The 24,944-nt window shown below is 38.9% G+C and overlaps 1 protein-coding gene across 1 annotated transcript in view; it reads right to left on the bottom strand.

Moving 5' to 3' along the window:
* Positions 1–24,944, bottom strand: part of FREM3 (FRAS1 related extracellular matrix 3) — a gene marked incomplete at its 5' end in the record, with an annotated part of 110,843 nt that overhangs the window by 12,002 nt on the left and 73,897 nt on the right. The window contains 2 exon segments of the mRNA XM_023733485.1: positions 1,744–1,893; positions 21,243–21,494. Of these exon segments, the coding sequence (XP_023589253.1) occupies positions 1,744–1,893; positions 21,243–21,494 (402 nt within the window).

Genomic DNA, 24,944 nt, shown 5'->3' with positions numbered 1-24,944 from the left:
CAAGTCTAAACAGTTGTCTCTACATTTCTCATATTTTAACCTATCAATCACCACCCCAAACATGGATGTTAGCTACTTCAATTATTCATTAGTCTAACCCTATTTGAGAGCTAGCAGAAAGGTCTTTACTTTTACATGATTCAAAAGCAAAGGAGTTTATCTAAATAAATTTGGGTTACATTTAGAATCAACTCAACGGTAACAGGTTTTTGGTTCTTCCTAACCACAGAGCCCTAGAGGAGCAGTGGTTAAAGAGTTTGGCTGCTAACCAAAAGGATGGCAGATTGAGTCCACCAACCGCTCCCTGGAAACTCTGTGGGGAAGTTCTACTCTGTCCTATTGGGTCATTATGAGTCGGAATTGAGTCAACAGCAACAGGCTTGGTTTATGATTTTTCTCCTTAACCACAAGCAAAAAAGTCCAAGGGGTAAATTGGTCTAGTTCACTTTTGGTTCAATAGATACATATAGAGTGAGAAATGGCCCCGCCTCTCAGGAAATTAAAACAAAACAAACAAAAACAAACCTAAACCAAAAAAAAAAAAAGAGTAAGAATCTTCACTAGTTTCATGAATCGACTGCATCACAATGGTTTAGGTTTTTTTTTTTTTTTTGGTATCCTGTGGTATATTCACTAAAGCGTTATAACATAGTTCTTCGCGTGCAAGCACTGAACAGTAAAGTTAGCTGGCTGTCTTTACTTTCCTTAACAGTTTCTGAGTAAATGTTGGAATAAGGTTCCCGTTTCAGAGATAAATGCATGTTGCACTCTCTTTCTGCCTGTTCCGTGAGAATAGGTGTTTAGATTGCTGGGTTTTACTTGTAGGAGTTGTGCTTTTATCTTAAAACATTCTCACGTGTTTTGGATACACACGGTGCTCGTTCTGAACTACGCTGGCTGTCCATTTCCCAGAAAACCAAAAGGCTCCAGGTGGTGAGTAGGATAATATGGGTACAAGGTAGATGACAATGTCGCTGTCTTTTCCTGTTGGGCCCTACTCTCTTTTTCTGGTAAAGGAGCTGACAGCCTCAGGAGAGGAAATGGTATCCAGAAATGTCTAGCCCCACTGCTGGCTAGGCCGTGATCAGCCATATCAGGAAAGGCAAAGATGAGTGCGATGCTGCTTGAAGCCAAGGAAAATGCCCAGGAGTCAGAAGTGAAAACCTCCTACACTTCGAAGGTCTAATAGGTGATGGAGTCTAATAGGCTGCCATTATACAGGTACCCTGGTCTGAAATAAGGTTTCTAAGCAATTTACACTATCTACATGTATTCTGAACTATGAAAAATTAATTTGGACTCACAAGAAGCAAATGAGTAAAGAATAAATAATAAAGGCAGCTGTTAGAATATTTGGTTTATTTCATAATCAGAAGTCATTACATGTACTAGATCTTGTCTACGCTCAGGGAGAAACAAACAGAACATCAACAAAGTCTAGGCATGCTACATTTGACAGACGAACAGCTGCTGTGGAGTCAATTCCGACTCACGGAGACCCCATATGCATCAGAGTAGAACTGTGCTCTATAGGGTTTGCAGTGGCTGATTTTTTGGAAGTAGATCATCAGGCTTTTCTTCTGAGGAACTTCTGGGTGCACTTGAACCTCCAACCTTTTAGTTAACAGCCAAGTGCTTTCATTGTTTGTACTGCCCAGGAACATCTTGATAGACTAGACCCAGCCATAAATGTATGTCATGATAATAATACTATTAATTACATTTTTAAAATGGCTGCCTCACCTTCTGCTGAGTCTGGCTGTGTCTTCCTGGAGTGCACAGTGACTGAGGCTGCTTGGGAAAGGTCAGGACCTGTCCTCCAGACACAAACCTCCAGGTAGCCAGCACTTTCAGGGACGTGATATTCAGCATCCCTGAAGTACAGGGTAGGCTCTAGGAAGGCAGGAAAGGACAAACTGAAAACACTTCAGCTCCCAGGCCTGCTGTCTTCTCTGGCTCTGTGTGAGCCTGGGTATTTGTCACATTGTCAATCTTGACAGATACCACAGGCCCCGTTGTTCTATAGCTTGAGGAGAGAAAAAAACACACAAAAAGCCATGTAAAAGAGTCACATGCCGTTACTTTGACTCCAGGAAGTGCAGTGAGATAAAATCAGATGAAATTCTATTCAATTTTCTGTTTTAAGAGATTCCTGTCACATAGATGAAATTTCCCTACTGGGGAAAATAGCTAAATTGCTGTTATCCAGGCAAGTCAACGATTGTTTGGGAAATAATAGTGGGGAATATAATGACACTTTTTCTTGGGAGCCACCACCTGCCTGTCAGTTTGTTGTACTTTGGTGGCTTGCATGTTGCTCTGATGCAGTAAGCTATGTACCTAGTATTTCAAATACAAGCATGGTCACCCATGGTGGACAGGCTTCAGTGAAGCTTCCAGACTAAGAGACTAGGAAGAAAGGTCTGGCAACCTACTTCTGAAAATTGTTGTTGTTAGTTGCCATTGAGTCGACTCTGACTCATGGTGACCATCTGTATACGAGAATGAAGTGTTGCCAGGTCCTGCACCGTCTTCATGATCTTTGGTATGTTTGAGTCCATTGTTGTGGCTATTGTGTCAATCTATCACATTAGGCTTTCCCCCAGTTTTGCTGACCCTTCGCTTTACCAAATATGATGTCTTTTTCCAGCGGATAGTCCTTTCCTGATGGTAAGTACAAAGTAAGCAAGCTGAAGTCTCGCATTCCTCACTTCTAAGGAGCACTTTGGTTGCATTTCTTCTAAGACTGATTTGTTCATTCCAGCAGTCCATGGTGTATTCAATATTCTTTGCTGATACTACAATTTAAATGCATCAATTCTTCTTCTGTCTTCTTTTTTTATTTTCCACCTTTTGCATGCATATGAGGCAATTGAAAAGACTAGCTTGGGTCAGGCACACCTTAGTCATCAAAGTGACACCTTGGCCTTTTAGAACTTTAAAGGGGTCTTGGAAACCTTAAGGATCAGAAGAGAATGTTGTCTGATATAGTGCTGGAAGATGAGCCTCCTAGGTTGGAAGGCACTACATAATAGCCACTACTATGAACTCAAACATAACAGCGATAATGAAGATGGTGCAGAATCAGGTAACATTTCATTCCATTATAACTAAGGTCACCATGAGGAGGAGCTGACTCCAGTACAACTAACAATAACAACAATTTTTTGGGAGAAAATTGCTCTTTATGGGGATTGCTGCTATGTGCCTTTTCTTATGACATTTACAAATCACAGAGATCGACAGAAATCCTGGGGCGGGAGGTGGAGATCCTGTTAGCTTAGATGCCAGAAATGCTACCTCCAGAGGCAGAAAAGCGGCTCCCTAGAAAGAGAGGGCTGAAGAAAGCCAGGGAAGTCATCAGGCTTTTGGGGCAGGAGGAAGGGATGTGCATATCTTCTAAAGGGAGGACAAGTTTGACTATGACAATGTTAATATTTGGCCAAGCAAATGTAAGTATCTGTATCTGCTTTGCTATGTTCTAAACAGTAGCTGATGAACTTAGCTGACAATTTAAAGCTTACACAAGGTTTAGCTGTTATACTAGAAATACTATCATAAAAAGGATTTTAAAATGAATGTATTTGTTTGGCCTGTGACATCTGGAGACAAAAAAAAAAAAGAAGAAGAAGAAGAAAATGTAAACACCAGGAAGCAACTTCACTAGCTTTACTACAGAGAAATTATCCCCTGAGATAGTAAAATGGAAAATCAAAATTGTAGACCCAACACCTTTGCAAATATATTTCAGTGAAGAAGTATATCTGAATTAAAATGAAGACGAGACAATGAAATGATGTTTTTTGGAGGGTAGAAATCAGCTTTAACAAATATTATTTGCTCAATGTATTTTAGTAGATCTCTTAACTGCTGAGAAGAGTTTTGCTAAACATTTTACTACGGCATCCAAGACTTCTCATATTCTGATTTGAGTCAATTTCTTTTAAAAATTGTACTTTAGATGAAGGTGTACAGAACAAACTAGCTTCTCATTAGACAGTTAATACACATGTTGTGTTTTGTGACATTTGTTATGATCTCCACTACATATCAGTACTCTCCCTTTTCGACCTTGGGTTCCCTGTTACCAGCTTTCGTGTCCCTTCCTGCCTTCTAGTCCTTGCCCCTGGGCTGGTGTGCTCCTTTAGTCTTGTTTTGTTTTATGGGCCTCTCTAATCTTTGGATAAGGGTGCACCTCAGGAGTGACTTCGTTACTGACTGAGCGAAAAGGTGTCCAGGGGCCATACCCTTGGGGTTTCTCCAGTCTCAGTCAGGCCAGTAAGTCTGGTCTTTTTTGTGAGTTAGAATTTTGTTCTACATGTTTCTCCATCTCTGTCTGGGACGCTCTATTGTGATCCCTGTCAGAGCAGTCAGTGTGGTAGCCAGGCATCATCTAGTTGTACTGGACTCAGTCTAGTGGAGGCCGTGGTAGTTGTGTTCCATTAGTCCTTTGAACTAATTCTTCCCTTGTGTCTTTAGTTTTCTTCATTCTTCCTTGCTGACCCGAGTCCATTTTTTCTAAATTATCCCCTACCCTACTCTGTACCCTGTGCTCCAAGTCCTAAGAGTAGAGGCCAGGGTATTGTGACTATTAGGGCAGGAATTTGGAAAAAGGACTCCAGGCACAAGAGTAGCTATAGATACACAGAATGTGTGATGGTGGATGGACTTTGGCTCTGAACTATGGGTTCAGAAACACTTCCTCTGAAGAGAAGAATATAATTCAGGGAGCTACCCTAGGACCCAGGTATTGGCCCTGACATCCAGGATGAGCTGGAGATTACACTGTGCCCTGGAGCAGTAGTATCTATGTGAAAAAAAAAAAAAAAAAATCCTTCCAACTAGTTCTAGTGGTCTTACTAGAAAGTCTGATAATGACCAGAAGAATAGAATCCATTTCCTTTAAAGATTCAGAATGGAAACTTAAATAAATTTGACATAACTAACAGTGCTAAAGGGGCACTGGTGGTTCAGTGGTGGAATTCTCGCCTCCTGTACTGGAGACCTGGGTTTGCTTCCCAGACGATGCACTTCATGCACAGTCACCTTCTGTCTGTCAGTGGAGGCCTGTGTGTTGCTATGATGCTGAACAGGTTACAGCGGAGCTTCCAGACTAAGATGGACTAGGAATAAAGGCCTGGAGGTCTTCTTTCAAAAATCAGCCAATGAAAATCCTATGGATCACCATGGGCCTATCCACAACCAATCATAGGGATGGTGCAGGACTGGGTAATATGCTAACAATGCCAACGATTAAACTGACCGCAGATGCACTTGTTACGGACTACCTGTGGTTAAATGTCTTATTTACTAAGTGCAGAAGAGTTTTTGATATCATGGAGGCTGAAAAAGACCACACACAGCCAACATCTCTGCCTGAGAACCACTTCTTATCAGTGCAATCATTGCTGTTACAAGCAAGGGTGGTCCCTGGTCACTTCATTCTGGGAATGTTCTAAATGAGGGGCAAAGTCTTTACTCCTAAGATGTTGGGTAAAAGCTTCTAAAATATTTTCTTTCTTCTACCTCAACTTTAAAAATAAGAACTGAAGTTAAGATTTTGCTTCTTTATTGACTTTTAAAGACTGTAGTAATTGTATCATAATATACTAGACCTATGAAGTATAGTGATACTATTTCTTCTGACTAGTTTTCTGGGTTTAACAGCTGAGCAATATATGTCTTTCACATTTTTAAAATATTTATCTGTTGAAGCCTATCTTGGCCCAGAGCACCGGTGCTAACTACTTTTTTTTTTTTTTTTTAGTTTGCATGAACTAATTTTACCACAATTTTTCCTTACCATATTTTTTGTTTGTTTTATATCTGTCATCATGCTGTTAGATGCCCATCTAATGACTAAGATACTAATCTAGCTGGGAATCTTTGTAGGCACTTTACATATATTTACAAATCCTCTTGCTCAGGACAAAACGAACAGCCTTCTGTGAAACTGGACACTCCTTTTTGTGGCAGGTTACAGAGTTTTCAGATCACTTATTAAAAACAGAAAGAAAATTCTTTGGTTTAAGATAATTAGGGGAACGCTATAAGGTATTTGTGTTTTCTCAGGACAGACACAGGAAACTCTGGTGGTGTAGTGGTTAAGAGTTAGGCTGTTAACCAAAAGATCGGCAGTTTGAATCCACCAGGTGCTCCTTGGAAACCCTATGGGGCAGTTCTACTCTGTGCTATAGGGTTGCTATGAGTCGGAATCAACTCAATGGTAATGGGTTTTGTTTTTTTTTTTGGTTTAGAAGAGACACATTTTGCTGATTAACAAGTGTTCCAAATTTCATCTCACCCTTGCTACAGGGCAAGTGGAAGTTAGTGTCTGAAGCCAGGTCAGTGAATATGAAGCCTGCCATTCATTCATCATTCAGCAAACATTTATTTTCTTTCTTTTACCTCAACTGTAAAAATAAGAACTGCAGTTAAGATTTTGCTACTTTACTGACTTTTAAAGACTGTAGCAATTGTATCATAATATACTAGACTTATAACTAGATAGTGGTACTATTTCTTCTGACCGGTTTTCTGCACTTAACAGCCGAGCAATATGTCTTTCATGTTTTAAAATATGTACAGGTAGTCCCCGACTTACGATTTATTTGTGTTATGATGAACCGCACTTAGGAGCATCTGTTTTTTGTACATCCTATCATTAGTAATATGTACTACATACAATGTTGTAGTGTGTAATTTGCTCATGTTATTATTCTCAGATGTTCACTCGCAGATGTTCAGTGTTACGATTTACAGTGAAAGGATTAGCTGAAGTTTTTTCTAAACTAAATCAGGGGCTTCAGTTGCTTGCAAACATGGACCCAAACGCTGATAGCTTTGCTAAAGTCGATAGGCAGTTTCGGGCAGCAGTGAGGTGTTACTATGAACTATATGAAGAAAAAAAGGATAGGACCATACAGACAACTCTCACTAATTTTCTGACTAGAAACGCTATCTCCATTCCCAGGAATAATCCAGATGATCCAGAATCTTCCACGAGGAGAGTTATTATGTAACTGACAAAATGCCAAGGTTGTCCAACTCTTCTTCATTGTCAGAGTAAATTTTTATAATTTGTATATTTTTTTATGTAGGTATGTATGTATTGATAAGGGATAAAATCAAAACAGAGTGATAAAGGGTTAACCTAACCACAGCAGGCCAACTTGTTTGTGAGAATCTAGGGACTTCAAACAATAAGAAACTACATCAAAGGAGTGGGACAGAGTGCTCTAACCGATTCAGTGGACTGTGGACGTATGTACCAAAACTAAATAACAATTTACCCCAGGAAGGGAGTTAAAGATCTACCCAATATCACACGTAACCCACATAACAAATAAAAAACAACCATCATATTACAGATCCGGGACCCCTGAGTCAAGAGACAAAATTGTTAAAAAAGAAAAACGAGAAAAGTCACCTAATCATGATCCTTAGTTCTTTGCCTTAGCTTTAACCAATCATAGTCTGTAAGTAATTTACTCATAATGAATCAGCACCTGTCAGAATTGTATAAAAAGCACTTACAGATTGTACTTACTTGGATTTTGGCCTGTTTCTAGCCTGAGCGCTTGCAGCCAATTTCCCATTTTTGTTTTCTGCTATGTCACAATAAAAATTTCTTTGTTGCAGAAGACTTTGGTGAAAGCTGTTTCTCTACAACAGATCGACGCAGTGTGAGCGGGATCTTCATTACTGAATTCCTCGTCGGATCTCCAGGAGACCTGGACTGCTTGCTGGTGCCACAGTGGATCCATTGTGTTCTGCTTCTTGTACTCTGTATCTCCTTCAGAGATTCTCTGAGGTAAGCGCTATTGAAGTACTAACTTTATTGCCTTCCTGCATAATAGGAAATATTATTGTGACATATTTTTTGTTAAAAAATCGATTTGGCAACTTTTGTTTGAAGCTTCATTTTGAGATTTTTGTTTGAGAGCTCCACCTGGAGGTCTTTTGGTAAAACTGCAGTTCATGATTTTATGGTCGTGTTTGTTTCTCTTTTTTGTCTCCTGTTCTTTTCTGCATTAGCTAACAAAAGAAAACGGGAAATAATAATAACAAGAGCCCCCCATCCAGGACCCCCTGGTGCCTACATGGTTCGAAACTTTGGTGCCGCTGCTGGTCAGTATTTAGAAAAATGGCACAGTCTCACTAAGGACCATGAGGCTGAACAGTGGTCCCTACAAGGAAGTTTTGATTTGGCTAAAATATTATATTTGAGAAGTAAACTAGAAAGTCAAGGGTCTCACGTAAAGCAAGCACAGTGGGAATTTTTTTTTTAAATTGTACTTTAGATGAAAGTTTACAGAACAGTTTCTCATTAAACAGTTAGCACACATATTATTTTATGACAGTGGTTAACAACCCCACGACATGTCAGCACTGTTGCTTCTCAACCTTGGGTTTCCTATTACCAGCTTTCCTGTCCTCTCCTGCCTTCTAGTCCTTGTGCCTGGACTGTTACGCCCCATTAGTCTCATTTTGTTTTATGGGGAGGTCCAATCTTTGGCTAAATGGTGAACCTCAGAAGTGATTTCATTACTGAGCTAAAAGGGCGTCGGGGGCCATACGCTCCGGGTTTCTCCAGTCTCCATCAGGCCAGTAAATCTGGTCTTTTTTTGTGAGTTAGAATTTTGTTCTACATTTTTCTCCAGCTCTGTCTGGGACCCTCTGTTGTGATCCCTGTCAGAGTAGTCAGTGGTGGTAGCCGGGCACCATCTAAGTTGTACTGGACTCAGTCTGGTGGAGGCTGTGGTAGTTGTGGTTCATTAGTCAGTGGGAAATTTTTTTTAACTGGTATTATGAGATGTCTTGACAGCAACATCATGACAAATTTGCCTCCCTTCAAGAAGTAGTGTCTAAGCAAGCCAAACAAATATGAACATTGCAGAAAGGGTTGGAAGGCAGTACAACATTGGACTCAGTCAAATCATTGCCTTCCAGTCTCTAACCAGACTTAGAAAATTCAGCTTTATCTGAAATACCATTTACTAGGTCAGAAGATATTGGACCCACTATGACTTTGCTAGTTAAACAAAGCGCCGAAGGTGGGATCTCTGAGGTCTCCTTCCACCCATGGTCTAAGGCTGAACTCAGGGCCATTGTAAAAGAGTTCCTTGACACAAGGGAAAGTTCCCACAAATTTATTCATGAATTTAGGATATTAGCTGAAACATATGAGCCCAGTACTGCTGATATCTATAATTTAATAAACGTGTTGTTAGGTCTCTGTGATGTCAATTGGTGGATGGAAGCAGCAAAATGAGTAGATCCTGAAAAAAACTTGGTGTCTCTGTAGGTGCCTCAGAGCCCTGGTGGCACAGTGGTTAAGTCTTTGGATGCTAACCAAAAGGTTGAGAGTTCAAATCCACCAGCCACTCCTTGGAAACCTTATGGGTCAGTTCTACTCTGTCCTATAGGGTCGCTATGAGTCGGAATAGACTCAATCGCAATGGTTTTTTTTTTTGGTATAGGTGCCTCAGGTACAACTGTTAGAACAGAAACCAAGAAATTAATAGGCAAACTTATACAGTTTCTTCAAAATTTTCCTTCCAAAAATCTGTTGGGAAAAATTTCAAGCTTGCAATCAAGAAAAAGATGAATTTATTTATAATTATAGAGATAGGTTAACTAAAATGTTTATGGAACATTCAGGGTTAAAAATTACTGATGAAGGGACTAAGGTTGCCTTTAATTCACTGTTTGTAGGAGGATTGAATCCTGAATCAGCTCAAATGGTAAAAAGGCATCAGTTAAATTGGGAAAGTATTGATACTTCTAAATTAGCCACTTTAGCCTATAAATTTAACTATGGAACAGCAAAAGAAAGAGGTTGAAAAAAAAAAAAAACAAAGGAAAGTTAATGGCTCTCCAATTGCAGCAATTACAGAAACCTATTGGAGAAAAGCCAAAGCAACGGGATCCTCCCGCCAGTAATACTGCTCCCAAGGTCTGTAACTTTTGTAAGAAAATTGTTCACTTTAAAATTGATTGCTTTAAGCTTAAGAATAAACAAAAGGCGACTTCTTTGGTGCCACCTTTAGAGAAATTAATGTGATGATGCTCTGGGGAGATTATAGAGGTTTTGGCAGTAGTCCCCTTGTCCAAATGGGGAGAAATAACACTCCTAGTAAATGAGGAGCTTGTACCTTCCTTGTGGATACCGGTGAGACACTGTTGGCAATCAACCCTATGAGTTTGCAAAGGCCTCTTCCTTGGAGCACTCAGACGTCTTTTGTCACAGGAGTCTCCAATAAGGAACAAATTTTAACTCATTCTTTACCCATACCAGTTTTGTTAGGGTCAACAGAAGTCTTCCACCTATTTTTACTAAGTGATAGCACTCTTGTAAATTTGTTAGGGCATGCTTTTCTTTCCAAATGGAAATGCCATATTCAGTTTACAGACATAGGGGATCTATTACTCAATTTCCCTGACACTGAAAATGAAGATAAGACCCAGATGCCTGAGACAGAAGAAATCCTTTGTTTAATATAAGATTATTTGGTACTGGAGGATAAGGATACCCTGCCCTTAGAAAAAGAGACACAAATTCTTAATCAAATATCATTACAGTTATGGGCTTCCTCATTGACTGATGTTGGCTGCATTCTATCGAATGAACTTATTAAAGTCCGAATAGATCTCACTAGGCCCTTAACTAAAGTAGCCCAATACTCTTTAAAACCTGAAGCAAAGGAAGGGCTGAAACCTATAACCCAAGATTTTTTAGAAGAGGGATTAATCGTTCCACGTACTAGCCTTTGTAATACCCCAGTATTTCCTGTCAGAAAACCCAATAACTGTGGTTGGTGATTTGTACAAAATCTTACAGCTATGAACTACATTGTTATCCCTCAAACCCCTGTTGTTCCAAATCCACATTTGCTATGAGCCCAAATTCTACCAGATGCCGCATGGTTTATAGTCATTTACTTCTGTAGTGCTTTTTTCAGTATTCTGGTTCATCCACACTGCCAATTTTTGTTTGTTTTTCTGTGGGATAATCAACAATATTCTTGGACTGTCATGCCCCAAGGATTCACTGAGAGGCCCACCTACTTTTTCCGGATTTTACATGCTGACTTGTTGCCTTTACAGTTTGAATATAAATCAGTGTTACTCCAGTATGTTGACAATATCTTAGTCTGTTCTAACACCAAGCAAGCAAACATACAGGATAGTCTTCTGTTATTATATCATCTGGCTGTTAAAGGGCATAAGATGTCCAGGGAAAAATTACAGTTTGTTCTTCCACAGGTAAAATATCTTGATCATTTAATCTCAGCAGAATGAATCTCTCTTGACCCAAGATGAAAAGAAGCTATCTTTTCCTACTGTATACCTACAACAAAGAAACAGTTAAGGGGATTTTAAGAATTGTGTGGATATTGTAGAGCTTGGATACCAAATTTCTCTTTATTAGCACAACATCTTTATGTATATCTTAAAGGTAATATCTCTGAACCTTTTGAGCTGTCTATGGAAGCTGCAGAAGCTGTAACTAAATTAAAAGAATCTCTAACTCACACTCCAGTTCTTGAATTCCCTAACTGTTCTTTAGATTTCTCTCTTTTCCTTTCTGAAAAACAAGGGAATGCCTTAGGAGTCTTAACTCAGAAGCATTGAGACAGACCAGTAAGGGTACTACAGTATACAATTAGATCCAGTAGCCAGAGCTTATCCTCCATGTTTTTAAGCATTTGTAGCCACTGCCAAATTAGTAGAGATAATAGCTGATACAGTATTGGGAAATAATCTAGGTGTATATGTTCCACATGCAGTTTCTGCCATCTTAAATTCTACTCTAACCCAACACCTTTCTAGCTGTCGTCATATGAAGCTCTTCTTCTAGCTGCTCCCAATTTTAGACAATACAATGTAAGGGGCCTTAAATCCAGCTACTCTCATGCCTGATCCCAACGATAATGACATTGATCATGACTGTTTTGATTTAACAGATCAACTTTTATCTCCGAGAATAGATCTGCAAGAAACTCTGCTCTCTAACCCTTCGCTTGTGCTATTTGTAGATGGCTCCTACCTAAAAGCTGAACTTCCTAGTTCTAGATATCAAGAAGGGTATGGCGTCACTACCGCAATAGACATACTGGAAAGTGGACCCTTGCCTGAGGTAACCTTTGCCCAACAAGGTGAGCTTATAGCCTTGACAAGAGCATGTAAATTGAAACAAGGCCAGTTGGTCAATATATATACCAATTCTCTACAAGGGTATGGAATAATTTTTTATATCGGAATTTTATGGAAACAGAGGGGATTTTTAACTTCCTCAAGACAACCTGTAAAGAATGGTACTTTAGTGGTTGATTTGCTGGAAACTCTCTTATTATCTTCTGAAATAGCAATAATAAAAATACAAGCTCACAAACCCAAATGAGGCCCCCAAACAGAGGAAGTAAAGGGAAATAGATTGGCTGACAAAGTTGTTAAACTGGCTGCTCAGACTCCCGTTTAGGAGTATTTAGTCTCATTAACTGAGCAAAATAGGAGCTCAAGTCATTTTAAGGGAATTAATACAGGCTGTCCAAAAATTTAAGACAGAAGAATTAGAGGTCTTCTCCCTCCTCTTTTTAACTCCCAATCACCATTCATAACTTACCTATGTTTTCAAATAATAAAACAACATCAGCAGTTAGCTCTAGAAGAAGAGGTACTTAGTTGGATCTCAAGAGAGGGTTATCTAGACACCACCACCCAATTATGAACCAGGCTTGGAAACAGACCAGTAATACCTCAAGATGTCCACCTTAAATTATTATTAACTTGTATATTTGAAATCAAATCTATATGGAAGGAAGATCTTATTGCCTTTTTAGATCAAAGTTTCTGGGGAAATTTAAGGCAACAGCCCGGTATCTATATGAGGTAGGAAGTGGACTAGTGTCAAAGTTTAGACTAATGCTAATAGCTGGAGGAACTGAAAATAAAAGGTATCACCCCCAATATACATTTTTCGGATGGGACCAATTCCAAATTTGTTATATTGGACACAATACCCCCTTACCTGAACCTCAGATCAAGGACCCAGGGAAAGAGGAGGAAGAAAAATGGCATAGTTTGTTATTACATCAAAAAGCTGCCCCTTCCTCTGTACAAGATCAATGAAAAGCTGAAGGATGTCAGATATATCAGCAAATAGGAATTGTGGATGGGGCCAAATAAACAGTATGTACTCCTCAAAGATTTACACATCCCAGTGGCTACTATTTTTCATTTACGGGATCATTTAGGATGGGATAAGACAGTACAAAAAATGAAAAAATAGTATTGGGGTCAGTTTTGGAGAGCTGCAGATAAGTTTGTCAGACAATGCCCAACCTGTGCAGAATTTAATCCAGTGGAAGTACTCAGACCCTCTCTTGGCAGGTGCCCTTTTCCTACTGGACCTATGTTCAAATGGCAAATGGATTTTATTCAATTAACTCCTTCACAGGGATATAAATATGTATTGGTCATGGTTTGTAGATAGTCTTATTGGGTAGAGGTTTTTCCTTATAGGAAGGCCACGGCCACTTTTGTGACAAAGAAACTTTTAGAAAATAGAATTCCTACTTGGGGAACTCCAGGAATTCTCTGTAGTGATTGAGGAACTCATTTTACTGGGCAAGTAATAATCACTATGTGCCAATTTTTTACTATCTTACAGCACTTGCACTGTCCACATCGTTCCCAATCCTCAGGACTGGTAGAAAGAACCAATGATATTATAAAGAGCAAATAGCTAAATTAACTTCTTCATTAGGACTGGCCTGGCCTCAAGCTCTTCCCCTGGTGTTAATGAATTTAAGATCAACTCCCTTTGGTCTTCACAAATAATCCCTTTTGAAATTATAACTGGCTGCTCTATGGCTTTACGTTATGAAGTTAATAATGTTGAGTCAAATCTCCTTTCTACTAATCTGCTAAAATATTGTCAAAGATTAGTTCAATATGCTAAAGAATATGTTTACCAGCTGCAACACGCATAGCAAACAAACACACCGGTTTCCAATTCTTCAAATTATAAACCTGAACCTGGAGATTATGTGTATTGGAAATGTCATCAGATTAAGGATTCCCTCAAACCTTGATGGAAAGAACCTTATTTAGTACTATTAACTAATGATTGTGCCGCTACATTCCAGGCAGTAAAATCATGGATACATCTATCCCAGCTGAAGAAAATCAAATTCTTGAATTGGTTATTGAACAAGCCAGAGGACTAAACTGAAGTTTAAATGCTGCCTGCCACAACCACTAATTGTCCTACACCAAAGGCCAAATCTTTCTTCCAACCTATACCAGAAAGTAAAGAAATGGAAAATCCAGTTGGCTGAATTAGTAGGACTTACACTAACTTACATTATTTTCTATTGTAATCATTGTACATTGAAAATAGGGGTGTTAAATACGTTAGGTTGAAGTTTGTGGTTTAGTCTGTTTAATCATAGCAATAATCCTGATAGTTGCTATTATTTTATCCATTGTCTGTTATTCGCCTATATTAATGTGGGTTTAATTAAGATAACTCTAATCTTCTCCTTAAATATCTTAAGTTTAGCTTTGGAGGAAAATGCATTTGTAAAATTAGCTTGATCAGTTGCTACTGCAGGGAATTAAACTGATACGTCATCATAAACTTAAATCTGTACAAGACGTTTCGGATCCTTTAGCTTCCCCAATATTAAACTATCATGTTATCCCTTCACTAACAACAAATTCTAGCTCTAACCTAAAGTGAGCAAGAAGAGTTAAATTGTGGCATCCCCCTAACATGCTATTTCATCCAAATATTCACTACTTCAATCTCATAGGTATATGACGTCTAGTTATAGATTGTAAAGGAGCAAAGGCAGTTAACCCCAAGTTTCCTGTGTACAGGAAGGAGAATTAGGACTATATTGTATTGAATACTATCCTGAATCACCTAGGTATTATGATCATCGGTATCAGAATTGTTCAACAATCTTAAATGAACTATATCCTAAATATGACAAAAAATCCTATTTATGACAATCCCTGTTCTGAGAATTACAGTAAGTTAGAACTTAAGTTTGGAAGACTTCAAATATGTAGTAACACTCTAGTAGAGACATAGCTAATGCATGTAAAATTTTCTATTCCTGAGCCTTGTACCAATACTATCATTTGTGCCCATTATGGTTATGTGTTCCTATGTGGGGGATCTAACTACAGTGGTTTAAACAACCCCTTTCCTAAGGACAGTCCTTACACAGGGGCTATTCTGTGTGTAAGTGGGTGGAGAATGCAAGGGCAATGTACTTTAGGATCAATGGGTGTCCCCTTTGACATTTATTCCAAAAACCCTAGTCAACATTGGATGAGTGATATCAAACTAATTTCAATGAACAGAAGAGAAGTGTACGAAAATCCCATAGCAGAACAGCCAGGGTGGGGTTAGTCATTTTTAAGAGCATTGATTCTCTCATATGGTATAGTAGAATTAGAATAATCTTTACAAAACCAGACCACTCCTGAAAATTTCTGTCATGAAGCCCCCCCTTGACTCCAAGTCTTTCAATTATGTCTTTTAGCCAATCAATGTATTCAATGTAACTAATAATGTCAAAGATTATGCTTTACTTTGTCTCATCTTTGACTGACCTCAATCACTGTAAAGCAATCAGAATACTGTGTTTTATACTTCCTTCTCCAGCCTTATAACAATGTACCCCCTAGTTGTTCCCTCCTGGATTCAAGTGTTCTGTTTGCTGGGACTGCACATTTCCCCATTGCAATGTTCTTCTGTGCTGCAGCTGTCTCTCTTGCTTCAATAAAGATCTTTACTTTAAATTTTAACTAGGCATCGTGATTTTGCGCTACTACATTACGTATGTATTAAAATATATTTGTAAGTTTATATGTAATGTTTTCAACTCCCAAAGACAAATAAAGATCAGACTTATAGAGATGCTGATACTAAAAGGCAATGATAATGAAAACTAAAAAATAAAAGAAGTATTTGACTTTCGTTAGAACCGACTTAAGACAGGAGTCATAGGAATGGAATCCTGTGATAATTCGGGGATTACCTATATCTGTTTAAGTCCCCAAAACTTTAATTATGTGGTAGATATACTAATGATTTTTGTGGTTGCTTCCTTAACTTCAAAATACAATGGTACCATTTAAAGGAATCATTAACATCATGAATGACAATATCTGTGAACATCTTTAATCTAGGGACTGATGCTGAAGCAGCATACATAAAAGTCATTCACCTAGAGCTGCTAAATGAGCCCCTACCTTAAAGAAGGTAGGAGGTCACATCTCAGTGATTTTACAGAACTGGTATCTTGCCTGAAATATCATTAATTCTGACTATGGAGATTGAGATGTATTAGGGCACTCACCCAGTAGATCGACGTTTGGGTTTAACTGAACGTGACCAAGGGTAGCTTCAATTAGCAGGGTTAAATCTGTAGCATAGTCAACTGTATTGTACCATATCTGAAGAAAAATAGTTTTAGCTGAAGTTCACTCTGTAAGGAATTGAGAAAAGAGCTGCCAAAAGAAGAAAAGAAACGTGTTGTTTCCAGCCATGCAAAGAGAAAAGGGTAATCTGATCATGAAGTTTGAGTGTCCTGGACCCTCAGCAGTTACATGCCAGAGATAGAGATGGCTGTACCAGCTTGATGGCATTGCTAGGATCCCATGCTTATCAAACGGCTTCCTGATTATAAAGTGGCTGCTCGTGTAGATTCTCCTTTAAGCAGAGAATGCACTAACCAGAAGACTCTGTTTTTCAGTTCCTTTTGGTATTTCATTGTAATTTATACTTTGGCATTTTGGCTGATATGTTGGTCTCCTATGGATTTATACCCCACAGGGTCTTGTGGATCTGTATCCTATGTCTGGGTCTATTGCCAAAATCAGGTTTTTGGGTCTCTGCCCTGAGGGTCAGGCCATGCACTGTAGTGACCAGCCAAAGAACTGTTTCTGCATGGCTGTAAGATAGCTCCTAAAAGAAGAGTTCTATAGCTTCTCTTGGAGTCCCTGGGTGGTACAACTGGTTAAGTGCTCGGCTGCTAACCAAGAGGCCGAAGGGTCTAGTCCACCCAGAGGCACCTTGGAAGAAAGGCTTGGCACTCTACTGCCGAAAAAATCAGCTGTTAAAAACTTTATGGGGCACAGTTTTAGTCTGACACAGATGGGGTCACTGTGAGTTGGAGTTGACTGGAGAGCAACTGGTATAGCCTCCCTTCGCAAAGGGAAGTAGTTAAACATAAGTAATCTTATGAGTGGAGCCCTAGTGGCACAATGGTTAAGAGCTGGGCTGCTAACCAAAAGGCTGGCAGTTTGAATCCACCAGCTGCTCCTTGGAAACCCTATGGACCAGTTCTACTCTGTCCTATAGGGTCACTATGAGTCAGAACTAACTTGACGGCACAGAACAACAAACAACAATCTTACGAGTGTCTAACCTTAAAACTATTTGGATGTATTATCTCAGATTTCTGGAGATGAGAATCAACGGCAATCAGCTTTTATTGTTGATCTCATTTCTTTGCTCCCAGTTGTCCCTCATCAGGATGATCTCACATGTGAAATGGCAAAGATAGACTCTGCATTTCAGAAAATGTAGATAAATTTAGTATATTCTGTACTTTCAGTAGGATGATAAATTTTTGAGATGAGAAGCTCAGATAAAGGAATAACTTAATATAAATATGTTGGTTTTGAAATGATAATTTATATATTATCTATTTTTCACACAAATGAAATGCTTTAAAGATAGATATTTTCTCATTGATTACTAACATGTTGTGATAAAAATAAGGAGCAGAGCTCAGATCTCAGGGATGCTGAAAACCCAAGAGCATAACCAAAATCATTTAGGAAGCTATCAAAAGAATAAGCAGAAAGCAAAACTTGTGATCCCTCCTCTTTTTTTCATTAAATGATAGTTCTTCAGTGTGAGTTCATGAATAAATTATACATGGATGACCCTCTATGTGGATTCTGGCATTAAATCTTAAGCTTAGCAGAGTGCTTGATCCTCAATAAATGTTATAGGATATGAATGCAAATTCCCTGGATCTAGCAATTATTAATAGTGACTTGCTTGAAAAAGCATGCAGCACGTCAGATTGTTTGCACTGAACTAAGAATCTTCTACTATTATTTCCGTACAAGATTTCTGTCCCTGTTAAAAAGTCTTTATGAGTTTGAGGGTAGTCTAATTAAAGATCAATTCAGATAGGGCAGAGGGCAGGGGAAAGATCTTATTTGATCTTCTAGTCTTATACCAAGTACACTGCTTGCCATTATGAATATTTCTTGAATGAATTAATTACTTGTTAAGAATCTACTGAAACCATCTCCAACAGTATTGGAAATTGACAACTGGATTATATACTGGATTTTGTTTTAATTTTCTTTGCTTTTTTTTGCTTTCTTTTTATACTTGCCATTGGAGATTTCCCCAATTTCTCTGTCCTGAACATAGGAAGATTTAAAATTACTGGGGTTTTAAAGTAAAAATTAAGTGGGGATATAGCATGGCATAAGATAACCAAGTCAAAAATGTTTCTTCAAGAAATGGATTTTAAAACTTCCACTTATTTTTGTATATTCCTGCACATAGTTACTCTTACAGGTTAGTCAAAATTAGCTCATCTCATTAACTTTGTAGTTCATATAATGCTGTGGTACTAACAAAATTCATCTAAGGTGTTTTTGACTTTCACTACTTGAACTCGATTGTCTCAGTGGCCACCATGATTTATAGATGCAACTTTACTATTTGAAATTTAAGTAACTGAGTCAAAGAGAGAAAAATGTATCCCAAGTGGTTTATCAAGATATATACCGATAGCACAAAGGTTAAGCCATTGGCTGCTAAGTGAAGGTTGGTGGTTTGAACCTACCCAGTGGCTCTGCTGGAGAAAGATCTGGTGATCTGCTTCCGTAAAGATTACAACCAAGAAAATCCTATGGGGCAGTTCTAATCTGTAACATGGGGTCACTAAGCGTTGGAATGGACTCGATTGCACCCAACAAGTAAGAGATGTGTCTCTGGGTTGTGCAAACGGTTAGTGCACTCTGCTGTTAACTGAAAGGTTAGAGGTTCAAGAATACCTACAGGCACCTTGGAAGAAACGCCTGGTGAAAAAAAATCAGCTGTTGAAAACCCTATGGAGCACAGTTCTACTCTTCACACACAAGGGATCGCCATGAGTTGAAGTCCACTCGACAGCAACTGTTTTTTAAGTAAGAGGTAAATAACCTAATCTAAACCGTAACCTTGTGATTAAAAGAAACCAACCAACCAACCAAAAGACCTCAATCTTTCTACTAGGCTTCAAAAGTCACGTAACGCCAACATTATCATTTTTTTCTTTCAGAGTGTCCTAATAATTCCTTTATTTACTCTTTGTATTTATCGAGTAGACTTGACCATGGTTTGACCTACCAGAAGTCTCAAATAGTTAAATATAATTATGTTTCAATTTACTCAGATTCTCCTCTTCCCTTGGGAGAACAAAAGGTAATTTCTATATAAAACAGTGCGAGTAACATTTCTCTTTCTAAGACAAAGAGTTTCTTTCCAATAAAAATAGACAATAAAGGTTAATATTCCCCGTAAACACTCCTTGACATCTTTTTGGCTTAACAGAGAATATAAAACCAATCCCATATTTCCCGAAAGCAGTATATTGGAAAGAGATATCATTTTCAGAAAAACGATCACCATTTTAACTCTAATTCAGAACTTTTTGAAGAGAAAAACTACACTATAAGGAAAGACTAGGCCTCAGGGTCTATGCTTATTTTTAGCTCTTAATACTTATGAAAATGTGTTTTGTAACTGAACTTAGCCCTTGACACTATTTTTTTTTTTTTAACGAAGCAAATCTTGCCTATTGCACAATTTTGAGATCTGGTTCACAGGACACAATATTGCCAAGCAAAGCCAGTTAGGACACTAAACAATAAAAATAAAACCAACCCACCTTTAATCTCACTCATATTTTCTTTTGTTCTACACTTGTTCTAAAGACATCATTTTACCCAGGACAACATTAAAAAAAAAAACAACAACAACAAACCAAACCCATTGCCATTGAGTCGATTCCGACTATAGGACAGAGTAAACTTGCCCCATGGAGTTTCCAAGGAGTACCTGGTGGATTTGAACTGCTGACGTTTTGGTTAGCAGCCGTAGCACTTAGCACCACACCACCAGGATTTCCAGAACAACATAGTACATGAGAAATTGGCTTACCAACAGGGGAGGATATACACTCTCCAATTTCTACTCTATATGTGTTTATCTCTTGCCACAGCTTTCAGCTGAATGGAAGCTTTGTGCTGTGTCCAGAAAGCAGTCACACTAATTTGGGGTCTGTAATAGCAGCCCAATCTAATCTTGCCTAGACCTAACACAGCAACTCATAGCCACCCAAACCCTGACAGAGGCATGGTTGAGAAATGAAACAGTGAATCTATCATGAAGCTTGTAATAAAATAGTCTCATCCTGGCCCTGCCTTTATCACGATTTTCTCTTAAAAGTCCTCTTATAGAAAGGGCAAGAAGCCTTGGTGGCACAGAGGTTAAGCACTCGGCTGCTAACCAAAAGGTCGGGGCCTTGAACCCTCTAGCTGCTTTGAAGGGGGAAAGAAGTAGCAGTCTGTTCCTTGAAGGTGACAACCTTGGAGACCCCATAGGGCAGTTCTACTCTGTTCTATTAAGGGTACTATGAGTTGGAATTGACTCCATGGGAACGGGTACTTATTGCTGCTAAGATGAGGTTTTCTGTCGATCAGTTCTGGCTGAGTAATCAGATACTTGAGCTAGATCCTCTTTTAGGTTTCCTCATAAGTTTTTTTTTTTTTTTAATTGTGGTAAATATATATGTAGTGAATCTTTTGAAGTTTCAATAATCTTCACATGTGCAGTTCAGTGACATTATATTCATCATGTTGTTCAGCCATCACTCCTATCTGTTCCCAAGCCTCTTAAGTCTTAGGTGCACATCCTTGAGCTGTTTTCTTGTTTCAATAAAGTCATATGTAAATATTTCATCTTCCTGCATTACTATTTTGCGCTTGTTGTTGGTGATATCTATGTGTTTGAAAGCCTTTGGAGAAAAAGGAATAGCAAACATTGCTTTGAAAGATAATTTAAGTTGGATTTGCCTTTCAATTGCTGGGGGAAATTCTGACAACACAACTATTGCCAAGAGTTTGGAAGCAGGAAATGGATGTACCATCCTCACGATCCGCCAGGATAATCACTGTAGTGGTGGGGAATTTGGCTCCCAGTTGCCCTCCCACTGGCAGGCTCAGTGAGACCCTGAAGGAGTCCTCCTCTTCATAAAGGGAGTCATCAAGGATTACGACCTGGCAGGTCTTCTCAGTCTTATCCTAATCAAAGCGGAGGATGCTGGTGTGGTCTTCTGGACGTGAGACGTAGTCAGGGAAAGACAAGACTGCGGAGGGAATTGTGCCTGTGGCAGAACCTACGTGAATATGAGAAAGAACAGTGAAGGTGAGAAAGAAACGGAATTCCAAGGAGGAAACCTGTTCCCTTCTGGTTCTTCAAACTATTTCTAGATGATAGCTCACTAAATTATAAGGTACACTCATCTGTAACTTACAGCCACCGATATTAATACTGCAATTAGAAGGCTTTCAGAAGAGACTCTGGTATTTTTACGTGATCAAGATTTAGTGATCTTTAAATGGGGTATATGTTGAAAAAACGGCAGTGGTAGTTCAGTGGTGGACTTCTCACCTTTCACGTGGGAGACCTGGGTTCCATTCCTGGCCAACGTACTTCAAGTGCAGCCACCACCCATCTGTCAGTGGAGGTTTGTGTGTTGCTATGATGCTGAACAGGTTTCAGTGGACCTTGCAGACCAAAGACAGACTAAGAAGAAAGGCCTGGCGATCTGCTTCTGAAAAATCAGCCAATGAAAATCTGTCGATTACAATGGTCTGATCCTGTTGTGTATGGAACCTCCATGAATCAGGGGGAGGGGAGCTGACTCCATGACAGCTAACAACAACAACATTGACTAAAGTTTGTTGAGATTAGGGGACAAATGAACCAAAGGATCCAAATGATTCTAGGGCTGATTCTAAATGTTATGAATGGAAAAACTGAGATCCAGAGAAATTAGGACCAGAGATTCTATATAATGATAATGGTATAGATTTTCTCCCTTTCCAAGTCCTGCCCATAGTGGCAGGGCTGTGAGTAGCATCTGTGTAATCTGACACCATTCCCCACCTCAACTAAAGTTTCTTTCATTACACTATAACAGAGTCACAAACAGAAATTACTTGTTATTTTCCAAGGAGTGCAGGATTCAACGATTTCAGTTTAGATTCCATGCACTTTAAAATTTATTATAATAATTTACATACATTAAGTTTCACCAATTTAAAATGCACAATTTAATGAGTTTTGATAAATATATATGGTTATGTAACCACCACCATGCTCAAAATACAGAACATTTTTATTCCTCTGCAAAAGTTAACTTATATTCTCTTAAAATCCACCCCTTTTCTCCACCAGCTGCCTCCGACAAACACTGCTTTCTGTCACTATTGGTTTGGCTTTTGGAGAATTTCATGTTCTCAGTGGAATCATACAGTAAGCATCTTTTGTGTCTGGTTTCTTTCACTTAGCATAATGCTTCTGAGATTCATCCATGTTGCTTTATGTATCAGGATTGTGTTCTTTATTTTGCTAAGCAGTGTTCTATTGGATGGACATGCCACAATTTGTTTATCCATTTACCAGCTGATGAAAATTTGTGTTGTTTCTAGCTTTTAACTATTCTGAAAAATGTTGCTATGAAGATTTTAGTACAAGCCTTGGAGTGGGCATATGATTTTGTTTTTTTTGAGTAAATATTTAGGAATGAGAGTGTTGGAATTCAGCACATTTTTTTTCGGTATAAAAGCATATCAACACCTACGTTTAGAGCTAAAAATGTGAAAAGTAGTCACAGTAATTTAAATGATTTAGGCAGAACAAAGACTGCCTGTGTGAAATAACTCAATATACTAAATAAGCAATATTTGAAAAGTATACATATTTCCCACTACACCTCTCCCTGATATGAAATGGTGGCAAAATGACAGTGAAATTCTGGACTGGACAATCTAGTCTCATAAGGGTCTTTCTTGTTTATATTGTGGTATATGTATATTCACATGAAAACACTTATGCCTGTGGTCTTGTCAATATGAATCAGTATAAAATATATATAAGCTGACATCTCTGTGTGTTACATGTATGCATATAGCTTGTTAAAAAAATGAAACTGGTTTCCAAATTGACTTTGCATGCTTCAATCAGAAGGGCACAGGCTCACAAAATATTTCAGAATGGTTTTTTCATAGAATGACTTTTAAAACTTGTTTTTATTAATTGCATTGAGTTGGCTCTGACTCATGGCAACTGTCATGGTTTAAATTATGTCTCCCCAAAAATGTGTGTATCAGTTTGGCTAGGCCATGATTCCTGGTACTGTGTGATTTTCCTGTATGTTGTAAACCTGCCTCGATGATGTTAATGAGGGAGGATGGGTGGCAGTTGTGTTAGTAAGGCAGGACCTGATCTACAAGACTGGATTGTGTCCTGAGGCAATCTCTTGAGATTTAAAAGACAGAAGTGAGCAGTGAGACAGGGGGACCTCATACCATCAAGAAAGCAGTGCTGGGAGCAGAGTGCGTCCTTTGGACTGGGGTCCCTGCGCAGAGAAGCTCCTAGTCCAGGGGAACACTGAAGAGAAGAAGGCTGAAGGAGAGAAAAAACCTTCCCCTGGAGCTGATGCCCTGAGTTTGGACTTTTAGCCTACTTTGACTGTGAGGAAATAAACTTCTGTTCTTTAAAACCATCCACTTGTGGTATTTCTGTTATAGCAGCACTAAATGACTAAGACAGCAACTGATACGGATTGAATTGTGTCCCCCCAAAACTGTGTCAGCTTGGCTAGTCCATGATTCCCAGTATTGTGTGATTGTTCACCATTTTGTCATCTGATGAGATTTTCCTATGTGTTGTAAATCCAACCTCTATGATGTTAATGAGGTGGGATTAGCGGCAGTTATGTTAATGAGGCAGGACTCCATCTACAAGATTAAATCAATCTCTTTTAAGATATAAAAGAGAGAAGTGAGAAGAGAGACAGAGGAACCTCATACCACCAAGAAAGTAGTGCCAGGAGCAGAATGCATCCTTTGGACATGGGATCCCTGGACTGAGAAGCTCCTAGACCAGGGGAAGATTGATGACAAGGACTTTCCTCCAGGGCTGACAGAGAGAGAAAGGCTTCCTGTGGAGTTGGCACCCTGAATTTGGACTTCTAGCCTACTAGACAGTGAGAGAATAAACTTCTGTTTGTTAAAGCCATCCACTGGTGGCATTTCTGTTATAGCAGTGCTAGGTAACTAAGACAGCAACCTTACGTATAACAGAACAAAATGTTGTCCAAACCTATACCATCTTCCTGATCATTGCTATGTTTGGGTCCTTTGTGGTGGCTATTGTGTCAATCCAGCTCACTGAGGGTTTCCTTTGTTTTTGCTGACCCTCTAATTTACTAACCACGATGTCCTTTTCTAGCAACTGGTCTTTCCAGATGACATGTCCAAAATAAGTGAGCTGAAGTCTTGCCATCTTCAGTTCTAAGGAGCATTCTGGTTGATTTCTTCTAAGACTGATGTGGTAATTCTTCTAGCAGTCCATGGTATATTCTATATTCTTAGCCAACACCACAATTCAAATGCATCAATTCTCTTCTGTCTTCTTTTTTATTGAAGTAACAAATTGACTGTTTTGTTATTCCGGTAACCTAAAAAAAGTGAGAGCTGGAGGGACCGATGAGAATAAAACAATTTTACCATGAAATAGGGTAGAAATTGCTAGAAATGAACAGGTACCAGAGGCCTAT

The sequence above is a fragment of the Trichechus manatus genome, unplaced genomic scaffold (genome assembly GCF_000243295.1).
Source record: "Trichechus manatus latirostris isolate Lorelei unplaced genomic scaffold, TriManLat1.0 scaffold00059, whole genome shotgun sequence".
Taxonomy (NCBI): Eukaryota; Metazoa; Chordata; class Mammalia; order Sirenia; family Trichechidae; genus Trichechus; species Trichechus manatus.
The sequence above is the reverse complement of the archived record's forward strand: the minus strand, read 5'-3'. Positions and strand labels throughout refer to the sequence as shown.